General features: G+C 36.3%; 1 protein-coding gene across 3 annotated transcripts in view; it reads left to right on the forward strand.

Annotated features, from left to right (window-relative positions):
* The window catches only part of GRM5 (glutamate metabotropic receptor 5), a 240,008-nt gene that overhangs the window by 166,597 nt on the left and 54,429 nt on the right, over positions 1-18,982 (forward strand). For all 3 annotated transcript variants that reach the window (XM_054270034.1, XM_054270033.1, XM_054270035.1), the window contains one exon: positions 15,128-15,363. In XM_054270034.1, coding sequence (XP_054126009.1) covers positions 15,128-15,363 — 236 coding nt within the window. The remainder of the gene's footprint in view (positions 1-15,127; positions 15,364-18,982) is intronic.

An 18,982-nucleotide genomic window follows, 5' to 3' on the forward strand; every position in this document is an offset into this window, starting at 1 on the left:
AGAAACAAATCCCCAAATTCCAAATGTACTCTGATCATTGCTATCACTATTTAACTTTCTCAATCAAAAAATCAAATGCATCATCCCACTAAAACTAATTTGAGTCTCATTCTTCCAAACTGTGTAGGATTGGATAGTCCACAGCACAGCAGAGAATTTAAGAATATTAGTTAAAAATAAGACCCTCAGAAAAATAAAACCCTCAAATGTCACAAAATACAATTATGACAAAATACAATAAATGACATAATCTTGGTTTGGAATCAAGCATAAGAGCATTTAGATGTTTCTAAACTTTTCAGAACCATGATATTATCAGCACAAGTTACTTTGTTTCATTAAAAGTATAGTCCACACCTCTTGTCACACTAATACTTGTGTGGATAGACACTCAGTGGTAACACCCTACACTATTCCAGTCTCATGGAATTAGTGGAATTCCTGATTTGCTGTTAAAAAGAGAGAAAAAAATCCAAATAATTGTGTAACCTGTCGGAGGAGAGTGGATTCTTCATGACATCACTGGCCTGAACATTAGGTGGAGCCATCTGCTCGATGCCTCTTCAGACCTCAGTTGTGATGGCATTTTACAATTGACAGCATTATGTATTGAGATATTCTTCCCAAATTAAAGTATCTTTCCCAGTCAACTTAATCCCTGTAAACAATAAGAAGGAATTAAACTGGTTTTTGTATATTGCTAGGTTCTTTCCTGAAAAATTCTACACTGGCAATGACTTGGTTTTTGTTTGTCACTGTATTAATTGCACCTTTATTTTACATTTCCCCATGCCATATTACTTATTGCAATTCCATTTCTAGTGCAAGGTTAAGAAATTAAAAAAAAAAAAAGAGAAGAAATGCAGTATGTGTCTTATTTATTTAAGGAAAATGCTGTTTTGTTGGTATGCTCAGGCCCAAAATTATTGCTGTTTTCTTACACCAAGGTCCACAGAATCATAAAATCATTGGATGATTGGAGTTGGAAGGGATTTTAAAGATCATATAGCTCCAACACCCTGCCATGTGCAGAGACACATGATTTGTCTTTTTCTCCACCTTTGCTATGTAGACCTAATTTTGCCTCATGTGCCATGACTAGAGGGACTAAATTACAGTTTAGTCCGCCTCTGATATTTCTGTCTCAGATCATGATGTAGATGTGTTTCCAAAAAGCAGTGACCCCTCAAGGCTGGGTACCATGCAGTCCACACACCAAGGGCTCTACCAGCCATCTTCAGCACATGCACTGCCATTCTACCCCTACTAGACACTGATATAATTTCAAACACAGGTTTTTTTCACTATGAGCTTTTCTTCTATATATTTACCCAATAGTATTTCCTCCTTGCCCTTCCTGCCCCTACAACAGCCTCAAGGAAACCTAAACTATGTTAGCACAACAAACACAATAAATTTTTGTCCCACTGTGCTGGAGAAGCTGTTATTCCAATGAATATGAATTCTTGGCTGCCAGCAAATGCTGTTGTAAGCTTTGTGTCACTGCCCACTCACAGACCACAGGAGCACCTCAGTGTCAGTGGTGTTTCTTTGCATAGCATGTTCAGAAGGAATGACTGCTTTGGTCTCTCCAATAGCTGGTTTCCACAGTGTTTGTTCATGTCTTTGAGAGCACAAGCCTGTTTTATTTGCTTAATGTAAGCTATTCATAAGTTCCCCAGGATATTGCAGAGGGAGTAGCCACTACTGTACTGGATGTCATGATGGTGAGAGACTTGCTCATGTCTCAGGAGAAACATGCTAAACAATAATTTGTGGTAGAATGTCGCAGTTATTTCACCTGTGACAAACCAGCAGTCATGAGAGTGTGGTTGCACAAACTTCCATCATGTTCACCTTCCTGGGAAGAGTGTTCAGCTCCCCTCTCCCTCCAGTCAGGACAGAAATTGATCTATCAGAAAGTTCCTTAGAAGTTATTCTGAGCAATTTCTCTTTCAGTCTCATCAGTGTTTCTGTTCTACTACATAGAAGTGATCAAAATGTTCTCGTGGCACTTGGGGATGTGTTTTAGTGGTGGACTTGGCTGGGTTAATGGTTGGACTCAATGACCTTAGAGGTTTTTTCCAGCCTAAGGATTCTATTTCCAGGCTTAAGGGTCTAACCACCAAATTGTTTAGTCATGTTCATTCACACTTTCAATTATTAAACTGATGTAGACAGGATTTTATAAAAGTATAATATCAGCTTGATATCTACAGGAAAAGGAATGACAAAAATAGGTCTGATGACAAATATTTGGTTCATTTTATTAAGTACCATAAACAAATATTCATGCCAGGATGTTGAATACAACAGGAACTAAGAATCATCATCCAATAAAACCTTGGCATCATTTGTTGAGATACTCAGAGTTCTGGCTGATACTGACAAATGAAAATAAGTAAATATATTCTTAAGATATATTTATTAATGTATTAAGAATAAGAAGGACAGTCTTTAATGCTGTATTTTAAAAAGGAAATAAGTCAAAGTACTGAAACTATACATATTTTAAGCAACATCGATTTAAAAATTATGAAATAAAATACTCAGTGTAAACAGGTAATTTTTATTTAATTGTCATAGAGTTACAGTCAAATAAAACTGCTTTAAATATCTAGGTTTCATACTGCCAGTCAGTTTTGCTGAAAGGGTTATCTGGTTAAAATATTCCTAACAGCTTTGTTTCAAGTTTACTGGTATTAAATAGACTAGAAAAAGTATTTCAATAGATTTTGAAATGAAAATTAATTAAAATTGGCAGGCAGGTTCTTTCTCCTAAACTTTTAAATGTCCCTCAATGTGGAGAATTGAGAAGAATTTTTTCTATTTTTTTTCATATTGCTTCCTTTCCTTTGCTCCTTTTAAAGCCTCTGAGACTAATGTTGGACTATACGGTGCATTTTCAAAAGGTTCTTGTAAGCTTTCTTTGAAAAGGTCAGGTATGTCCATTGATTTGCTATTGTTAGGTACTTCTGAAGTTTTTAAGTGATTCAGCAATAGTTTATGCGTCAAAATATTTATAAGCAAAATAAGTAAAATAAATCCTTTTAAAAGATTCTCTTCTTTTCTTCTTGGCACAATTCAATTTAAAACAGAGCTTCTACCAGTCTACTATCACAAAATTTAAATAACATCACTCTGTCGGGAAAAGCTGCTATTGAGACTCACTGTTACAACCAAAATCTCTCCTGGCACTTATATGATTTTGTACTTCAAGCTCAATTAGGCACTATAACCCTACTAATTAACTCTTTTCAGAGTCACTTCTCACTTTACTTTTTATCATGCTTCTCCTAGTTAGCAGAGCAAGTTTATACCCTCAATCAATATTTCTTTTCAGGCAAGGAAACAGAAGATTATCTACTGACACTTTGACTCAAGAAAGTGCATTCAAACATTTAACGTGGCTTAGTGATCTGCTTTGGCATAGATCCCATCTTGACTCTAATATTTCCTTCTATATTTTCATATTTTCTTAGTTGAAAAGTGTTGCTTGGCAACATGGATATGGATTCAGCACTTTACATTTTTTCTAGCTTTGAAAGATTGATAAAGAGATCTGTTTCTTCAGTATTTGTAATGTTATGAAGATGTTCCCATAAAATTTTATGAAATATCTGGAGTATTGCAAGCATTGAAATAAATTATGGAACTAAAAAGTTCAAGACATGTGAAACAAAGCTGTGATGTAGAGGCTTTGTTTTTCTCTCTTCATGCTGACCAATGCCAATCAAATCTCTGGAAAATGTTCTCTCAAAATATGAAATTTGGAATCAATTTTCCAGTGGAATATTCATGTTAGGATTTGGCTCAAATACAGTCTAACATGAAAACTCATTAAGCTACTCCCAGCAATAAATAATGTTTGTGTTGCCCATGAAGCTAGTGATAAACAGTTGCAAACATCAAGAGACTTGCCCTTGAGTAAGAACCCTGAATGAAAGTGTTTTAAATGTAAATGTGTAAATTAGATTTTAAACTAAGGATATAGCCCTACAATTACTGTACCATTTACAGAGGAATGTAAATGGTACAGTACAAAATGTATTACCATATGTGAGCCATTTTAGTTGGAGATACTTTGCTATTTTAGTTGGAGATTTTCACTTACAGTCCTGTCACAAGGAAAGGTCTTGCTATGTATGAACTGATAAATCATGATAGATGAGTTCCTATTATCATAATTTAGCACTGGTTTAGGACATGGATACACTAAGGAAAGTAATAAAAAATTGCTGATGGAATCATTGCACCTTGTCCTATGTCTTTCATGTCACTTGGAAATATTAACAAGGTACATCTCAAATGTCAATTTTCAAACAATGAATTTTTTCTAATTTTAAGATTTTTTTAAAATCTGTGACATATAATTGCAAGACAGACAGACATGAAGTTCATGAAGTTAAAATCTATTTTACAAAAAAGAATCAGGTATTGATTTTGTATCACTATTTCCTGAATTTATGTCACCCATGTGATCTGTATATAAGTTAATTCTGGAATGTATTTTCAATACAGTTTTTGAAAGAACTTGTCAAATAACAACCTGTTGTGTTATTGTACTGCAGAACAGATATTTAAGCTTTTTAGATAACCCCACATACTATTTTTTTTTCCTGTAGGCCACTAACAGTCCTTTATTTTCAAAGCTTTGTTTCAATAGATTTTAAGCCAAAACCCCTCAGACCAGATCTAAATATTTGCAGATGAGTGAGCAGTTCTAGTGATAGACTGTGCTCTCAGAGAGAGACATGGAGATGCTGCCAAACTTCACCTGCAGGATTCACTGGTGTTAACCACAACCACATTTCTGAAACCTAAAGCCTGATCATGATGTCATAAGGGTTTTGCATGAGTATAAGCATTGCTTTCAGTAATTTCAACAAAAATAGGTTAAAAGTACATACTAATACTTTCTTGGCAGACTTACAGTTAAATACAGATAACGTGTTAAGTGATACATTTTTACTTGAAGTATGATCATCTCATCACATTTTTGTCCTTTTTCCCTCCATATATTCTGGATGGCATTTGTTTTCAACTTCACACTTTGACTACTTGTATTTTTAAGCAAATTTCTAACGCAAAAGGCAATTTCACAGGGTACAGATTACCCATGGGTCTCATTCTATTTTTGTTAAGGCAAATCTCTGTCAACTCAATACAACAAAGGAGCCATAAATGTGTTGTTCAATGAAAATCAGGCCTACTTGAACAGAGAAACTAGGCAAAATTTAATGGTCCTGATCTAATGGGCTTCATATCTGTGAGTTCTCTCACCTTATTTTAAAAATATTCCTCCTCCACATGGGTTAGCACAATGTAAAGAAATGTCAGCAATATTTATGCTGAAAGAAATTACTTTTTTAATGACACATTAAAATACGAAGATGTGGTAAAGAAGTCACTGGCTGTGAATTTTTAAGGCACTTGCTTGGAAAGTGGTATTGTAAACAGGTGTTATGAGTTACCTTCACCCAAATTGAAATGATCCTAAAGACTATTTCGAATCAGACTTATTTTGTTTCATGTTGCTGACATAAATCCTCACCCATTAAAATGGTAGAACATGTGAGCTGCTGTTTGCTAAACTTATTCAAATTCTTCTTCTGGGCCTTGACTACATATAAAATTTTTTACTGAACTCCATTATGGGGAGATTGTTGGGTTTCATGAGCTTTGGTTTGAGCACAGTAAAGCAAGTTCTATCTTGTCTGTGTGGATGGCAACACAGAAATCAATCCCTCATTGTGGGAGTTATGGTCACTTATTTAAAATGTCAAACTTCGAGCTCTGGGCACCTCAAGTAATTGGTATAAAATTAGTTGAGAGCATAGATGTGCATTTGCTTTTGAAAATTATTGTTCTAAACCTGTAGAAATGAGAAATAAAAAATGCTTCAACAATAGAAATCATAAAATCATAGAATGGCTTGGGTTTGAAGAAACACCTTCCACTAGATCAGGTTTTTCAAAGAGACCCAATTACTTGAAGAAATAAAACAATGCATGTCACTCTGGTTTCAGATTAGTTTGCGCCACTGAGATGTAAATATATTCCTGAGCTCTGATTCTTGTAAAAGATTTGTGATTTGCTGCAGTGACGAATCCCTTGAACAGACTTCTCAAACCTTGTGATGTACATATTGCATCATAGCTCTGAAGTGTCAGCACATTCAATATGAACCACTCTTTTCAAGAAGAAGGTGGCTTTGGGTGCTGTAGAGCAGAGGCAGTCAGACTGCAAGGTCTTTGACACATTTTCTTCCTCTGAAGGCAATTTTGTCTAGTGATGTTCTTTTCCTGACACTCATGAGTCCTCCTCAAATAGTTGACTAGGAGAACGTCATGTTTGTAGCCTGTGACGCCTGAATTATTCTGAATTGAGCTTTAGAAGATGAAGGGCTTATAAAGCTGCTCTATAATTCAATTCTGTCTATATCCATGGATAATACCAATATGATTGGATGGGATGAGCCAGTCACCATGCATTATATTGTCTGAGGGCAGGCACTGAATTAGAGGGATATGTCTTGATGTGAGCAAGAGGCAGTCCTGGATGATGTCAGTGGCAAAACTTCAGCTGATTTAAGCAGGAGGAGAATTTCAGTATATTTTCACTAGCTTGGTTTCCTTTGCCGTATTTGCCTCCATTTGCTGGACAGGATCTTAAAAAAATTATTGAAATTACTAACTCCCTGGGAGACTGTGGATATTATTTTATTTGTATTTTTGATTAACTGTGTGCTAATTAGTGCATTTATGGGCTTGAAATTATCTACTCTTTCTCTGAAAAAGCCTACATAATATTTGTCATTTTAAAATCTTTGCACATGCAGAATTTGCTATGCATTGTTCAGCTAGAAATCTTATATTAGCCCCTATAGATCTACTAGAGTATACACCAAAGTCTGGAGATTAAAGACTTTTTAGAATGTAATATTCTGCTTGCCTCTGTACTATTAGACCAGTGCAACCTTTCTAGGTAGGCATGGTTTTAAAAAAGGTCCTAAATAATATTGTTAACATACCATCCTTACCTTTCTATTCCATGTTCAAAATTGCATCCTAAAGTTTCTGATGATTCATAAACAAATTCTCTCCAAAATAGTAATGTATAGTGTTCACATATGCATTGCTATTAAGAGTAGCTACTGAAATATGAAATATATTTATGCTTCTTTAAATTTTATTTTGTGTTGGCTAACTTTTAAGCTCATTTTTGTTTAATGTTTACTTCTCTATAAAATACCTAGATATATTAGTTTATACTGATTTAATCATACTGTACCTTGTTTATACATTAAATATATTATTTATTACTAAAGGTGTTATTCTGCAACAACAAGAGGCAACATCTCAAGTGTTGTTTTGAATTACATTTCACAGAATAGTTTAGTAACTGTTAAATGAACTGTTAAATGCTAAAAAAAAAGCTTAATAGCTGGCACACAGACATGAGACATTATTGCATGCTGATATTCTATTTCATTGCGTGCAAATATTTCTTTTCAAGGTGAAAATCCTGTAAATACATACTCATAGAAAAAATATATATGTTAGCATATATATTATATATATATACATATCATTATATACATAATCATATATATATGATTATATGTATTACATTTTCTGTCAAATAAGTAAATGGCTTCCCTTAAACCATTTTTTTCCCCATTTCTGGAATACTTTTAAAGTAGTAAGGCTATCATAGTTATCTGTTCATTCGTATGCCTATGTTTGAATTTATCTTGAAGATTGTTGTTGCATGTCCCTAAAAGTAGTGGTTGGATGTCTAATGGGGAATCATTCCATCACTGGCAGCCTCAGTAAATTACTATCATAAGATAACTCTGATTCAGAATAGGCTTTATAGGACTATAGAATAGTCCTGGTAGACTTGATGTAATGAAAAATCCTCTGAATCAATGGGACCAATCATGAGCAGAAATGCAACACTGGTTATCTGCAGCAGAACAAACTGAGGATCTTGCAGCATTTAGGGTCATCCCAGAGATGTTTCCATTCCAGGGGCATGGGATGTGTAGAAAATAGCTTTGTGACAGCATTTGAAGACAGTAGGTATTTGCTTATCATTTCTGCCAAGCCCTGATTTCTATTCATGACTGTTTTTGGTAATTGTTTATATACCCTTTTTATATTACGTAATACAGCAACAGATACTACTTTCTAGTGCCCTGAAGTTATTCTGAAGTTTGGGATTCTGGAGGAGATAAAAATCAGTATTTTCACAGTAAAAATACGTATGAAATTGAAGTGCTTTAGACATGAACCATTCTTTTTCCTTTCCTTTTTTTCTGCTGTTGCTGACATTATGTAAGTGGTGGCTTTTAGGCTGTCACTAGGAGAGGTTTATGGTTTGAGGAACTTAGAGTGAATTTCAGATATAACTCAACAGCATTAACATTGTTGAAAAGAAAAGCTGCTGCGATATTTGGAAAAAAAACACTTCAAGGATATGAAGTAATCTTTTTACCCTGTAAAACAACAGTGAAGAAGCAGTCCTGATGTCTGATGTTCAGTTCCCAAAGAAAGTTTAGGTTTTCCTACAGGGCACATCCCTTCGTTAGGTTTTACTCTCTTTTAACCATCCTTAACTAATGCAAAATCTGAAGAAAAGTGCTTCCCACTACTTTTTTTACAACATGTCATGAAAAGTTTGGTTTCTCCTCCCTCCCTGCCCCTTATTAAAGGCTTATCAGTTTCTCCTGGGTAACTATAGCCAGGAGACTGGACACAGCATGGGAGCTGCCTGCTTGCAATGTGAACAAGCATTAGCTTGGATAGGATATCTCTATGTCTAATCAGATCACAAGAAGAAACTCCTTCCCTGCCCTCTTGTCTTTAGCCCACAGAGCTCTCATTTTGATTCTCACTGACAGCAGCACTCAAGTCACGTCCATGACACTGTCAGCATTATCAGAGCATCCCAAGGTAGCACTGAGTCTGTAGAGACAAGGACCAGCTGGGCACTTCAGGAAGAATGACACCCTGAGTGACAGCAAATTTAGAAATCAGCTTGTCAGAGGAAAGTTGGATTAAACTGGGTCTAATTAGTCTAGACAAACATCAAAGCCTTTACAAATAATTGACTTAGTGTGAATGTAGCAAAAAAAGTAAGGGTCTATTGTAGCACAACTTTGCATTTGATCCCAAGAAAAGCAAATTTTCTAGCCATCCAAAATGCCTTTCTTCTCGGAAATGTGTTAAATATTTTCCTTCTCCTCATGAAAGAATTATTTGAGAATCAAGAGAGCATACTGCACAATTTGAGTGTTCTGGGTGTTTTCAGGAGTTCCAGGCAAATTTCCCCTCAATTTGGGGGGCATCTCATGTGACTTATATGTACAGATATAACTTCAGTTAAAATGGTCAGCTTTGACACCTGGCAAGTGTAAAGAAATAGGAATCACACATTGGAAAGTGTATTTTCTTTGTGCACCCGAATACAGTCAGGCTGAATTACTTTGCAGCTCTGAACTAGAGATGAACACAGCTGCAAAACTCTCCGTTTTCATGCAAATTAGATGTTGCTATAGGCTACCATCCCTCAAGTTGCCATCACAACCTTTCTCAGCTTGGGGAAGTTTGGATACTCAGCAAGTAATTAGTACCAGTAATCCCCTGTGTAAGGTATCGGCCAAATTCACTGCATAGCTACTTCTAGCTACCACATTGTAGAAAACTGTGGGCCAAACTGCCTAAAAATAATCAAGCAATTTCTTTCCTTTGAATTACCCTTAAATTTATTTATTTTTATAATATGCATGAAAAGGAAGGGAAAAAAAAAAAGACTAACTGCAATCTAAAAAAAGCCAGGCAGCAAAACAAGAATTCATTGCATGCACAGTTATAAAATGAGCTCATCTAAATGCATCAGTTTACAGCTGCTCAGCAAAAGCAATGCCACCCTTCTCTCAGTATTAACCAAACAAATTTACCTTTGCAAGACCCATAGTGCTTTGAGAAAAGTGTGAGGACTCTTTAATACTTTTAGAGCTTTTCAAATATATGGGAAAAATCCTTGGAAGAGCAAAGAAATACAGTGAAATTAATTTTAAAGCCACTCAGACAAAAACTCCTACACAGGTGGAGAAATATATTTTCAAGTGCTATTGGTCAGATTTTTGGCAGGAGAGTGATTATAGATGTGGGCAGAACAGCAGTTTCCATCATTATCATGTGGCCTGCCTATAAACAGATTTTTGCATAACAAAAAAGACACCAGTCTACAGCCTAATGAATGCACTCATTAACTGTAATAATGTTAGCTATGGCTTGAAAGGGACTTCAGAGAAAAAGAAATCAGCTCAACTGATTCCAAGACCCTGCTGCATTTTCAACATAGAAAAGTAAGTGGAAGAGTTCGCAAAAGGGAATCTATTTTTGTTGTACACCTGTGTCTCTTAGTATTTTGTCTAATCTTAGAAATAGAGGTTTAGAATGTGTGCTGAATTTTCCAGGTGATTTTCATAGGAATCCTAAAGCTATGCTTGCCAGCTCACTGGTACTAACTCACAACATTTTACTGATCATAATTTGTCCAGAGCCAAGAGCTGAAAACTTTCTTTCAGTCTAGTGAATCACATGAGACATCTCTGCAGCTTTATATGCTCTAAAGAACTGCCGTAAAAAGACAAGGCACAAGGTAGCATGGGGAGGAGTCTCTGCAGGAACATCACCTCCAGCTGGTGTCCTGGATGTCCACCAGATTGCAGATGTAGCGGGCTAAGCATTAGACCTCTCCCTGCTGCCTTCTCCCACCTTGGACTGGCAGCAACTGCACCATCCTAGTTAGTTAGTTAGTTCCCAAAAAGTCTTTATATCTTGATAATATATTCCTAATAATACCTGATAGATCTTGATAGTATATACCTGATACCTTGATAGCTTACCAATGACAACCTTTTTTTTTTAAAGTGAGCGGCTTTAAAAAAAAGAAAGAAAAATATCTCCAATAGTCAAAAAAAATCATATTTGCAACTCACTGTTGCTTAATTTATTAGTACAATGAAACTAAAAGGAGTTGATTGTCAAATAGTCACAAAATAGTGAAAAGGGTTGCAGTAGTTTCATGGACTGTCAATTTGCACAGTGTACCTCTTTGTTCTGCCCCCTTGTATTATCCAGCATATGCTCTTGCTAAATTTTAAAGCAGACCATAGTTAATGGTCTTCAAATCAAAGGTTGTATATTGTTTTCCATAATTCTATTCCCAGAACAGCAAAGTTCCAGCTCTGCCAAGGTGCTGCATGGAATGAAACAAAACCACAACAGGCATTAGCATTGCTCAGGAGTACTTAAATCTGAAGTTGTCCTTGAAGAATATTGTGGTACTGAATGGAAAAATAGTCAATTATAATATTTATTTAATCTCTTTATCAGCATTGGATTTTCCAGTTTGAAACTTTTTGGTCCAGCTGTCCCTAAAAAGTGGCAGAATTTCCCCACTTCCTTGAAAGGCTTCTCAAGAATCTGAAAGCTTTCACTGAAATCAATATTATAAACCCTATTACAGATTTAAGAAATGGCTTAAACAAGTATAAAAGACTTGTAATATATAAAAATTAAATCTGTGTCTATTTAGTGTGTAGGCATGTCAGTTTGGGCAAATCATTTTGTAGTTGTTCAAATATCGTTGACTCATTGGTTTTGGAGTTTCATTTCCCATGACAAAGGTCATTTGGGCTATGGAAGTCACAATTCTTAGATATAGGGCCAATATTACAGAATTGGTGCCATGGATATTCAAAACTGAGAAAGTGGCCTTAAACTGCCAGACCTGTGTTTACTTCAGACTGTAAAACCAAATGTCTAAATTAGGGAATGTAGAATTTCTTTTTTGTTTTTAAACCTCAAAGGATTATCTTAATTATACTGAGACAGTGTTATTTGGGGATTAGATGTAAAACCTTCCTTTCACTCAACAAAAGAGAGATAAAACAGTTTCATTTTCATTAAGAGTTATTTTAACCCAGTGTACACTCCTGCCTACCCTGACTGCATCATTGGAATTAGCTGTGTGTATAGCTTAACACATCATTCAGCCTAAATAAATTTCTCTTCCTTGTTGCTTCCCGTAGCAACTACAGAGAGAGAAAAAATACAATAATGAAAAAAAATAACTAAGGCAAAACACTACAAGAAGCTGGGGGAGCTGTGATGGAGAGTTATTGTTTTAAATTTCTCTGAATTTTTTGTCTAACCTGCTGGGTTTTACAGAATCATCATTCCCAGACATATGTCAAATCTCAACAACTACTAATGCATAGTGGATGTCAAGAAGTCAGATAGCCTACTGCCATCCCTTCACCAAGGCAGGGACATTTATATCAGATGGATGCTTGCCTGTCTTGCTCTCTGACACCCCTAAGAGTCTTCACTTCAAGCTATTCTAGTTCCTCATTCTCTTTGCTGTGAGGAAAATTTCCTGGTATCTGAGTCATTCTCTTTTCAGTTTAAGTCCTGGATGCTTATCTCGATGTGATAAACAACTTGTGATCTTTTAGCTGATGCTTTTGATGCACCTGAAGACAAATAGCACGTCTTCCCTAGTATTGTGTTTGGTTCTTTAGGCTATAAATCTTCAGCTAATTCAATCAAGCCTGTTTTCTAGATCATCTCACTTTTTGGTTCACCCTTCACCTCTGAAACAAACAACTAGATTTTTAAATAGTCATTCTACCCTGTAGAACACTCCACTTTCACCAATTTTGGAATAGTAGTTTAACATTTGCTTTTCCACATTGTCCATCTGAGGCTTTGTTATCTTTACATTGTTGTCTGTACAATATGTACTTCGAGTAGCTTTTATAGAATATTCCTAAACACCTTTTGTTCAAGAAACTAAGCTGAAATACTTATTTGAATGAGAAGCAGCTCTGTTGAATTAAGAAGCTCTCCTGCAGAAAAGTTGAGAAGGAGGGTTATGTAATTGTCATTAAAAAGTTGCCATTTCCATCTTTTTTAATAATTTAAAGGTATAAACTGTTATCTCTGTTGCAAATCTTAGACGGATAGCTAATCATAAAGTAATTCTGTAAATTTTATAGCACCCTCCTGGATTAGATCTACAAACCTACTCCTTTGAAAATTATAAAAAAATTAATTACAAGAAAAAAGACTTTTTTCTGGGGTTTTTTGGGTTTTGTTTTGTTTGTATGAGACAACTCATAAGGCTCCGATACTGACAGCATGGCTTTAATTCTTTCAAATTCTACCCAGTTTAAGAAAAAAAATCCCTACTACAAAGCCTATTACCTCCTGCATTAAAAACTTGTCAGGTTTCATGAGGGTGGATAAAACTGCTTTAAAAGCTTGCCAAAGAACAAGATGAATCTTTTAAAGGAAAGGTTAAACCAGTCATAAATTTAAAACACCTTCTGTGGCTTTTATCACAAAACAACCCCTAGTGGGTTTTAACTCTGTCCAGTAAACATTCCTGGTGGAAGTGGGGGCTGTTTGTCTTACTGAGCCTCTTGAGTGCAGTTGGGAACATTAACACCTATGTTAATCCCTAAACTGGAAGGTAAATTTTCCAAGTGTTATACTCAAGCTATACAGCAATGCTCATCTTTCTCCTTTTGTGAATGCATATTTTACTCTTCTGTGCTGAGTAAATCAGTGCATTTGAAATCTGAAGCATGTTTAATGGTTCTTTCATTTTGATTCCAGACACTGGATATTTTTTCCCCCTGGTGAAGCTGCTACTTGCTGACATTGCAGCTGTGCTAGGAAGACATAGCCAAGAGTCCAGGCTCTGCTGAAAGAGTGTCTTGTGCAGAAGTCACTCTCTGAGGGTGTGTTTGCTCTGTGTGGACAGCTGAATGCACAGCTTAAGGAATGCACTGGGGGCCAGGTGCCTGCAGCAGGATTCCTGCCTGCTCTGCAGTACAGAAGAAAAGTTTAAGACGGGCAGCGAATGATCAAAAGAGAACAGATCCACACACATAAAGGTCACCTACATCACTTAAAGTATGACTAACTTACAGAAGGGCCAGCTTTAAACAAATCATGAAGATTTAAAATAAGACAAGTTGAGCTTATTTTTCATCCTTCAATTACACAACTTTTAGAATTTAAAGGTACTCTCTATAGTGAACATCAGGGACTTCTTAGAGGAGGGACAAATGCTAATCTTAGGTTCTTCTCCAAGTCTCTGAGCTTTGAAAAACTGAAATATCATGTTCATGAGAAAAGAGAAGAAATCTGAAATTGTTCTAATGAGATATGTACATTTTTAGGATTGAGTGAAACTTCATAAATGGCAGTACTTCCAGAAGAATCCATTGTGAAATGGGGAGAGGGCAATTACCCTGAATGTTTGTGACATTTTGTTTGAGTGGGGTTTTCAGTTGCTTCTGTCTCCTTGTGGTTTGTGTATTGCAAGATGAAAGGTTACCAGAAGGGGATTAAAATTCTGTGTGCAGTGCAGTATCACACAACTCCATAAAGCTCCAGCCACAAGCAACACAGAAAGAGGAGCAACACCTGGATCTGCATAATGCTCTGCCCAGCTTCATTAGCCATGTCTGCAGAGAGAATTAATTGTTTCAGATGCAATGTCATGTTGTCTCTGTGCTGGTGTTTCTGCTGGAGCAGTGCCAGCCCATTCGAGACTTGCTTCTGGCTCCTTGTGCTGTGCTCCATCAAGAAGTAGGGACATGGTCTCCAGTACAGTCCTGCCCTTTGCACAGTGAGAGGTTCTGTCCTCAAAGTCACATCCTCCCAGGTAAGAGTAGTATCAACCCAATGTCAGGGAAATGCTGAACCCAAGGTTTTCTCCCCTCAGTGAGGTTAATTGATGCAGAGATACATTTGTACACAGCAGATTCCAGGATATGTGACTTTTAACATTGTTTCAATTACCCTACGTGTAGGATTTGGAATAGATAATTTAAGCAGAAGGTGCTGACGTCAAGCAAATGTAAGTAAAACACTGAATTCCTCCTCTGGAAGAATTACAGGTGCTTTACAAGACTCCACTCAGAACCACAACTGCTAGTGTGTGTGCTTTTAGGCTCTGATGTTCAATGCTAAGGAAGCTCTTTCCTTATTCCTTTGGATGGCCAATGTGGTGTCCCTCTCCTTTACCCCTGCAGTGACGGCTGGGCAGACAGGTACGACGTGACAGAAGGGTACCAGAACGAAGCTGTCGGTGGGATAACAATCAAGCTGCAGTCCCCAGACGTGAAATGGTTTGATGATTACTACCTACAGCTCCGGCCAGAAACCAACCATCGGAACCCGTGGTTTCAGGAGTTTTGGCAGCACAGGTTCCAGTGCCGGTTGGAAGGGTTTCCCCAAGAGAACCCTAAATACAACAAGACCTGCACAAGTAAGTGAATTTACTAATTCTGCTGAGTGAAGCAATGTGAGTGAAGGTCTGGTCTGATGCAGCATGGTCTGGTGAAACAGTGAGTTGGATTGGAAGGAAAAGAAGCTGCAATTGCAATGCTTGTGGTTTTCAAAGTTATACAAAGCACAATTTAAAATGTTCAGGTTTCTAAAGAAATAGATTGAGCTTCAGCACCTAACTGGTCTCTTCATTTGAAAAACTTGATGCTACTCCACCTCCATAGGCATGTAAACACTTTCAAAAATGCTGCAGCACAAAGCAGCACCTTTTCAGAGGTGCAAACGTACAGAGGTGCAAAAGGTACAAAATGTACATTTTCAGAAAAAGAAGCTGATCATATTGCTTTGGCTCACAAAAGCAATGAGAGAGCTGATATATTAAAAGTTATCTGAAGCCCTTATGGCAGTGATGATTATTTATGAACTTCAGAAAAAAGGTGATTTGAAATGTGTCATTAGGTTTTCTTTCAGCCATGGGTCATTTCAGGATATGCCATTTTGAGCTGATTATTTTCATTCAATTGTACTAATTTAGCAAAAACTCCCTCATATTGTCATTTCTGCACTATAGAGAGATGTGGTACATTTTTCTGGGATTTTGTAGGTTTTTTTTTTATTATTATTACTTCCGTTAATTGCTCTTTATTTCATGAGATGCCAAGCAGTACTAATGTTGTCTAGGCTGTGAACTGGCACCCATGTCTTGCATTCCAAAGAGTATAGGGACCTGTGGCACCAGTCAAATGGCAAGAGACACGGCAGGAACCAAAAACTCAGTGCCTCAGCAGGAAGACTCCAGACTACCTGGAAATGATCCTTTGTTTGGGCTCAGAGTCCTTCCTTTGAGGCTAGGAGGACTGTTTCACAAGCCCCTTCTCCTTCTCTGTAACTTTCTAGGCAAATTTTTTAACTATTTCTGACACTTGAGAAGTCACTAATACCATTGTGTTAGTATTCTGGTATTGTGGCAGTGTTGGGGATAATGTGGCGCTGTGCTGGGCATTAGTCCAACCACTGCTCTAAACCCCAAGGGTTCTTCCCTTGTAAAAATGTGAATACCTTTCACACACCCATGAGACCAAGAAATATCTTAAAGGATCAGAGCCTTGAATTTATACAACACAAACTCCTACCCAAATCTCACTTAATGATCTTAAAGTCTTTCTTTTGATTTGGACAAGGTCTCAGAGGAAGTTTGTGAGAGAGATGTAAATTGAATGTAGGAATCCCAAAATCTCAGTGTACACCTTATGCACTCTACTCACCTTTCCTCATTATTTTTGTTCTGTTACCCTTCCAACACAGTTTGAGACAGGTTTTATTTGCACTCTTGACAGTTACTGCATATTGAGCAGCAAACTTCATTGATTTCCCCATGATAATATAGACCTGTTTCCTGAGATGTCAATGCAGCGGGCATAGCTGGATGCAGGTGTGCCATGTAAAAAAACATTTCAATTTGACTTTTTTTGGCTTCTTTTTTAACTTACCTTTTACCAACAATGTGAGAATCTAATTTATGTTTTATGTGAAAGATTGGGAACTATGAAATGTAAGTGCTGAAAGAGTCTTTTATAGCACCTAAAATAAAATTCACCACCACAGAAAAATTATCATGGGGGTGCAGGGAGATATTATTTTATACATGAATTCACCAGTCATGGATAAAAGACAATCATTAAGCATGAATTTTTTGGTGTGAATAGCACTCATGGCTGGAAGCTTTCCCACAAAGAACCACAGCTCAAATAGGCTCCTAAAACCTAGGAATGTCAAAGACACAAAAAAGATGCAAAAATCCAAATCTTCTGATTTGCAAATCATGAATAGAAAAGAAAGTTTTTCTCCAAATAAATAGCTCTAATTTCCTTTTCTTCTCTTTTATTTTAATAAAACATGGCATGGGCTGGACCATGATGCATACAGGAAAATAATTAAAACCAGATTATAAAAGCTTTAATTCTCTCTTGTTGCTGTAGGGCAAAAACATTAATTGCAGTTGCAGAATTTCCTGTGGATTAACCAGCAAGAAAGACATAAATGTATTCACTGAGAATTGCAAGAGTGAGACATCTGATGTTGCGACTTAAAGGTCAAAATTACTGTGCATATTTGAAATTGGCATGGTAGTTGTTGTTTCTACCTCATTTCCTATCACCCATACGAATTTGAAAATTATGTCTTTTCAATTCCTATATTGCTATTTATTTATTTTGAAGACTCAAATTGTGAGTCCTAAATTCCCTCAGACCAGACTTCACAATTATAAAGATGATACTTGCCGTCAGTGGTCATAAATGTTTCACAGACTGTCCTAAGAGTTTCTGCATGACGAGGATTTAGTTTTGGTTCTGATTTCACCAGGTAAGAATACAGGACTATGTCCTTTATTTTATTTGACTAAATATATGGTATTGTCCAGAAGCTGAATTTAAAAAAAAATTGAAAACCCCAAACACGCTAAAAAATAAAGCTACAGGTGTTTCTTACGATTATAAATAATGAGATTAAGTTCATTGAGAAATGCTGGAGAGAAATCAAAACCTATTTTCTACATCAAAAGTCAAGCAAGTCTTTACTTCTTGGAATAAAGATAAAAAGATAAGTTTAGAGCTGATGTTAATAGACAAAGTCATTATTAAATGAATATGTCTATATAAAAGGCAGTAACCATTATATTAGTGGGAAACAAAATTAATTGTTCTCTGTAATCCAGTTGTGTTGTCACAAAAACATAAAGAATGGTTAACAGTATAGTCAAGTTTATTCAATAAGAAAATAAACACTGGAAGATATGGCTGAAATCTAAGTAATAACTCACTTCACCTATGTACCAGATATGAATTTAGCTGTTAAAATCTCTTCATTTGCTTTGATGAATCCTGCCTAGTAGAATATTAGGTTACATTTAACCCTGTGGCAGAAAATACATTAATCATAAACAATTGTAACCATCTCCAGTGACTTGCGAGTATTTTCTCACTTTTTAACATAAACTATTCATAGACATTTTCAGGGAAGGTATTAGTATTAATAATACATGATTCAGTATGATATGTATAATCAAATTATGAAATTATCTGAACAAAGAGAATCCAAAAAACAATAAAGGGGTTTTTTCCATTCATTTCTATTAAGGACTAAAAAGTTTCCATTCCTACACGTAGACTTAGTTCATACCGAGATGAAAATTTCAGCATCCAGCTCATTTTTCATTTGCAGATTAGAACATACTTGCCTAATCCAAATGTGTGTCACTGCTGTTGCTGCTAAGAACATTGATTTTCTGCCCAGCTGGAGCACTACAGAAAGTGAGAAGTTCACAGACTTATCTGACTTGATTTTCAGTGTAATCAGTTCCATTACACAGGAAAGTTGCTACAAGCCACTCTGAAGAACAAGAGTCAGAACAAAGAATTTAAAATGCATGTGTAAAAGGAGACATTTAATGGCCTCCAAACACTAGGGATTTTAGAAGATTTGGGGTTGGTTTCACCTCTGGCACCAGTCAGAGATTTTTTTAATATCTAAGACCATAATTCAAAGAAGTTAATAAATAGTTGTGATCCAGATGAGTAACTCACTCCACACAGTGGCCA

This window comes from Melozone crissalis, unplaced genomic scaffold (genome assembly GCF_028551555.1).
Source record: "Melozone crissalis strain CALT ecotype California unplaced genomic scaffold, PUWL_Pcris_2 ptg000008l_1, whole genome shotgun sequence".
NCBI lineage: Eukaryota > Metazoa > Chordata > Aves > Passeriformes > Passerellidae > Melozone > Melozone crissalis.